Below are 5,960 nucleotides of genomic sequence, written 5' to 3'. Positions count from 1 at the left end.
ATTTCTTTGGGGGGACATATAAAATATTCCTGTACCCTCTGATCACCCCCTATTGTATCAGAAACCAAGACTGACATTCCAGTCACATTACAGTGAACAACAATTATAAATAATTACAGTGCTTTTTATATATATTCGATAGAGAAATTTGTTCAAATATAAACACGTGAAAAGATGCAGCGACCTCTCCTTACTTATTAATATAGCAAAATTTTTCATATTTTAGAAAGAGAGAAAAAAATCTATTTCACATTTCATGTTTACATCTTTTTTTTAACAAAAACACCATGTTCTGGCTCAGTTTAAAACATTTCAATAAAACTTAATAAACTAAGGCAGTAAATATCCATATAAAATAAACATACATATAAAAATATATAAATTAAATACATAACAGCAAATAAATTATTTGACTATTACTGTTGAAGAGTTATTGCCATTAGACATTAATGTAAACTCCCCTTTAACTGTATAAAGGAATAGTCTGTATACATTAAAAATATACATTATAACAAATGGTCAACAGAGACTTTTCTTACTATAGCATACATTTCCCAAACATTTGTATAAATATGTTGTATGCTAGACAAATGCACATACAAAAAGAATTAATTCAGTACAAAAATTCATTTGCTAGCTATTTTCTATGCAGAGCATCTTTACAGAAGCAATCGATAAAGTTAATGCGCTAGTTAGTGCGGCTGCTTAAAGCCAGCAGCAGCAGCCCAAACAAGATCACTTTTGCTTTTTTATGTATTTTTTTTTAACAGAGTTAGGATTCTGAAGAGCAAAAATGAGGCTTACATTACAATACATTATTTAAAGGGATACTGAGCCCAAATTTTTTTTCTTTCATGAGTCAGATATAGCAGCAATTTTAAGCAGCTTTCTTTTTACTCCTATTATCAAATTTTCTCCCTTCTCTTGGTATCTTTATTTAAAAAAGCAGGAATGTAAGCTTACGAGTCGGCCCATTTTTTGTTCAACACCCTGGATAGTGCTTGCTGCGCTACCCAGGTGCTGAACCAAAGATGGGCCGGCTGCTAAGCTTACATTCCTGCTTTTTCAAATAAAGATACCAAGAGAAGGGAGAAAATTTGATAATAGGAGTAAATTAGAAAGTTGCTTAAAATTGCATGCTCTATCTGAATTATGAAAGAAAAAAATTTGGGTTCAGTGTCCCTTTAATGGATAATACATGAACCATCTGGCAAGGACATTGTTGGATCACTATGGAATAGTTTCAAACTGAAAAATGTGAAGCCTTTCCACCTATAGAGTAATTGTTTTAACCACATGAATGATGCAACTAGATTTGCTGTTTGTTCCATAGGTGCCAAATACATTTGTTTCCTTGGTGTTAATATTAACTACTTAACTCATTAATGACATTTTCTTTACAACTTTCCAGTTTCATTTTTTCAAGAGCGTTAAATAGTATTTTTATATTAGCGTGTCTGCCATTGTGTGCTCTCCATTTGTAAAGCAACTGATATTTTTCGTCTCTTGGGTTGTTGTGATAGCTGATACTATCAAAATCTTGTTGTTTTAAACCTATGTATCTTGCAAATTCTGGCCAGTCTTTGCTTGGCACAGCATTAATGAAAGCGTAAAAAATCTTATGTACATCTGGGGAGAAAAAAAGGAAAAGATATAGATCAGGAGCAGTGTATTGTATTCTACTGTAGAAATATTATATAATAGCTTAACAAGGACATGAAACCCAAAGGTTTTCTTTCATTATTCAATGAGAACCAATTTACTTATATTATCAAGTGTGCCTCATTCTCTTGGTATCCCGTGGTGAAGGCGCAGTAATGCGCTACTGTGAGCTAGCTTAACACATCTGGTGAGCAAATGACAAGAGGCATATATGTGTAGGTACCAATCAGCAGCTAGCTCCCAGTAGTGCATTGCTGTTCAAGAGCCTACCTAGGTACACTCTTCAACAAAGGATACCAAGAGTACAAAGCAAATTACATAATAGAAGTGAAAGATATTTATAATTGCATGTTTTGACTCCTAAAAGTGTAATTTTAACTTTACTGTCCATTTAATCTTAAACACATAAAAATAAGTACAAACCTTTTACAGTATCACCTTCTAAAAACTGCTAAACCATATGAGTCTGTTATTAAGCAGTAGTGGTGCTGACTAAAGGAAAGGCACTGGCGGCCAGTGACATATACTGTACACTGAAGTTAGTTTAGTTCCAGTTACATGCTGACAGGAGTACAAATCTAATTATAGCAAGTCTCAGGTATACAATAGTTATGTGTATCTGGTACAATTAGGTTTTTAAATCCTACCTAGAGCAAACGGGTGGGTGACTAGTATATGACCTGAAATCCACTAACTTTTGGGGGTAAATGTATTAAATGTCGAGCAAACATGATTCACTATAGCGAATCATGTCCACTCTACATCGCTAAATGCAGACAGCATACGCTGTGGGCATTTATCATTGCACAAGCATTTCTAGTGAAATGCTTGTGCAATGCCGCCCTCACTGGCGGCCAATCGGTATGTATAAATCAGTAAAAAAAAAAATAAGTGTGAAATCTACAGCTTGAGTGCAATTTTATCTTTTACTTACTGTCGTCATCTATGACTATGTCTGTGAGATCCTGTGAAAAGGAAAAACATGTGTTCAAAATTGAGAACAATAACATGACTGACATTAGCAATGTTTAGCTGTGTTATTTTAAGAGAGCAGAGTTTAAACACAACAAAAAACATTTTTTTTTCACATAGAAGTACAAAAAGAATATACAGTAATGTAATAGAATGTTTTACTATTGCTGTTGTTTGCATAGAGCCTCTGCGAATGGTAACATTCAGTTCCAGTGCAGCAATGCACTACTGGGAGCTAGCTGAGGATATATGGTAAGCCAATGACCAGATGATCAAAGGATTCTCCCGCTTGTAGAGAAATTGTGGTGCAGACTTCACAGGGGCTGAACTCAATGAATGCACAAAAGAAAAGCACTGTGAGATCTCTCTCATTTATGTATATGAAGTTCAATATAGCACTGCATAATATGAGAGTTTTGTTACATTACACTTTGTGCTTTGTATTTTATATTACTTTACATTTCAGATTGAGTCCTTTCAGTATTATTGCATTTACGTATTGTACTTTCTATTTTTTTTTAATACATTTTTATTTAGATCAGCAGTGATTTTACAAAATATTATGTTTTGAAAGTTTCTGTTACTTTTACAAAGAAGAAATATATTTTGTTTATTTCTGTGTATCTTTTACAAATTACATTGCACTTTGTATTTGCTCCATTGTAAAGTAAAACAGATAATTCCAGAAAGTGGGAGGGACAGGGCAGTTCCCTGTGCTGAACAGGGGAATTCCCAGGGTATGTCTGAAGCTCCCTCACAATTCTTGTGAAATTATCTAAGCATCTAAAACAAATTAATTTTCTTAAACAAACTGGTCTCATTGATTTATCATGTCAGCTGTATGCAGGTTAAAAATTCAAAATACACTTAAGTAATAGAAAAGTAGCATATACTAAAATATAGACAAAAGCAAGTTAAATTATAATGAAAACAATTCAGTTTAATTTGGAATTGATGCAAACAAAGCCTTTATATCAACCCCAGGGGTTCTCCAGTTACCTTCTCTCTCCCATGTGAAATTTTCTATCCCAGAGAGCTTCATTACTTTCTATGGAAGGCATCTCTCATCTCTCCAAACTAGAGAATGTTTATCAGACCTATAGAAAGTAATGAAACTCTCTGGAAAACTGAAGCTGACCCTTTTTTAGTTTTAATTTTAAATAAAAGACTGTCAAAGTGGGGACTTCCGGTGGGCGGCGTACCAAGATGGCCACGGACTGAAACTGCTCCGTCTCAGCTCTTGTTATAGCAAGAATTAGTGGCCACACTTTTAGCCATCCATATCACCCTTGGCAAGCATTGTGCCCGGGCACCTACCAGGATCAAGATTTGACATCTCTTGGCTCCCGTGAAGTCATTAACAGAGAGAGGAGAACTGGCGCAACATTACACACTGTTCACAATATAGTAAGGAACAGACACAGAAATGGAAGCCTTTTCCACTGAAAGGGAACTCCGAGCCATGACTATTTCTCTCAAGGACCTGCTACTACCAGCTCTGGATAAAATAGAAATCACACTACAGAAATTGCTGACGGAAACTCAAGTCGGGAACTCCTTGAGCCCCTTTCCAACATGGCGCCGATTCACAGCAGAGGCATCTCAGGATAATGTCCACATGACTCCAGAGGTGCATCAATCAGAGCACAATGTGGGTTCGCAGGGGCAGCAGGCACACAATCCAGCTTTACTGGACACCGGCTTATTGGACCACCGCTCCCGCACCCAAGACAGAGCAGTAGAGATCGACACAGTCATGAGAGATAGAGTGCCAGTGCAGAGGAATATGGTAACAAGAAATACATGTGTATCGCAGCGTGATACTGGAACTTGCTTGTCTATTCAGCAGCTGCTGAAGAGTGCACTCTCCTATACAGCATGTCAGACATATGGCGACACATTGCTCCGAGAATCAAGACCGCTTGTTACTCAGCTAGTACACCCATCTGCAGCAGGGCTGTCTACAGCTGCCTGCAGCCTCAGCTCCCACGTGGAGAACAATGGACGATACATTCGAAGGGCAATGGGCATCGGCTGAGTGCCAGTACAAATGAAGCCACTATGAGTCAGTTCAATCACAGGTACTAATTTTGTGAGAGGCGACTCGTTTCAGAGCTCACTATACTCAGTCCAGCGTTTTGATTATATAGAAACCCTATCGTATGTGGAACAGAATTGACTCCAAGGATTCCCCAATTATATGTGCTGCAGCAAAGTTGTGTTTTTTTTTTTATGCTCCTCTATGAAAGACACTTCGGGAGAACTCTGATCATAGGTGCCCTTTATTATTATTATTAATTGTTGTTCACAACTGCTTGGCTTTATACTCGCAACTTCTGTGCCAACATAAAGGGACAATACTTCTAACTGTCGCAGTAGTTACTATGAAGAACTGCCGTAGTGAAGACCAGCTATATAAATATTTACACTAATGTTTATCTCCTTTACAGCGCCCTTGGTTGTTTGTGACCTGACTCCACACACAGTGTTAGCCTTATACTTTCGGAGCTTGGTATACTCTCATCCCTTCTCCTTACAAGCAGATAGCTGCTTGTACTGTGGCTAAGTTTTCAATTTTATTTTTAATCTCGTTTATTACAATCTAGTACCTGTTAAAATGTTTAGTTAATGTTTTGTTGTTGACATTTAGCAATGAGATAACCCTGGAAAGTCCTATTTTATTTTTCAGATAGTAAGCTTGTGACAACTCATGAATAACGTTGTTAAATATTCAATATTTTTGAACAACCTAATTTATTCCCAGTTGAAGTCAATTGTATCCCAGGGCGAAATGCCTATACTGCTGCTAACCTTTTGTAACAACCACACATTATATAAGAATTTTATCACAGTATAGCAGTATCAATTCTAACTGCATTATCCCACTTAAGTTTGCAGTCATATATAGAAATGTAAGCAGTTTATATTCCTGCCTCAGGCATGGTTATCTTGGTGCCTTTGATACACAAGAGCAGGCTTATTCCCCTTTTTTTCTTACTACTGAGACTGTTGCGTAGCAAGATATGAGCATTTATACCCACTGCAAAAGCTATGTTACTTCCTAACGCTGATAGATTACTATGCGAATAGGTACCATAAATATGCCCAGATCTCCTAACTATTATCTTTCCAACAGCGTTTGGAGCATTCAAAAATGGCCAATGAATTAGTTCATCATGGTACATATCAACCCTCTACAATTTTGAGAAATACCACCTATAGACCTTCAAGTTACTTTAAGGTATTACCTATAAGGCCCCCCTGGTATCTACTTTGTGCTGTTTGTGTCTTATTGTTTATTTTTGTTTTGTATTTAGTTAAGTTTT

The 5,960-nt window shown here is 36.6% G+C and overlaps 1 protein-coding gene across 2 annotated transcripts in view; it reads right to left on the bottom strand.

Moving 5' to 3' along the window:
- Positions 1 to 1,110: 1,110 nt before the first annotated feature.
- Positions 1,111 to 5,960, bottom strand: part of LOC128666051 (tumor necrosis factor receptor superfamily member 6) — a 56,515-nt gene continuing 51,665 nt past the window's right edge. For both annotated transcript variants that reach the window (XM_053720422.1, XM_053720424.1), the window contains 2 exons: positions 2,597 to 2,627; positions 1,111 to 1,629 (listed from right to left, as the gene is read on the bottom strand). In XM_053720422.1, coding sequence (XP_053576397.1) covers positions 1,367 to 1,629; positions 2,597 to 2,627 — 294 coding nt within the window. In that variant the 3' untranslated portion in view covers positions 1,111 to 1,366. The remainder of the gene's footprint in view (positions 1,630 to 2,596; positions 2,628 to 5,960) is intronic.

The sequence above is a fragment of the Bombina bombina genome, chromosome 7 (genome assembly GCF_027579735.1).
Source record: "Bombina bombina isolate aBomBom1 chromosome 7, aBomBom1.pri, whole genome shotgun sequence".
Lineage (NCBI taxonomy): Eukaryota > Metazoa > Chordata > Amphibia > Anura > Bombinatoridae > Bombina > Bombina bombina.
The sequence above is the reverse complement of the archived record's forward strand: the minus strand, read 5'-3'. Positions and strand labels throughout refer to the sequence as shown.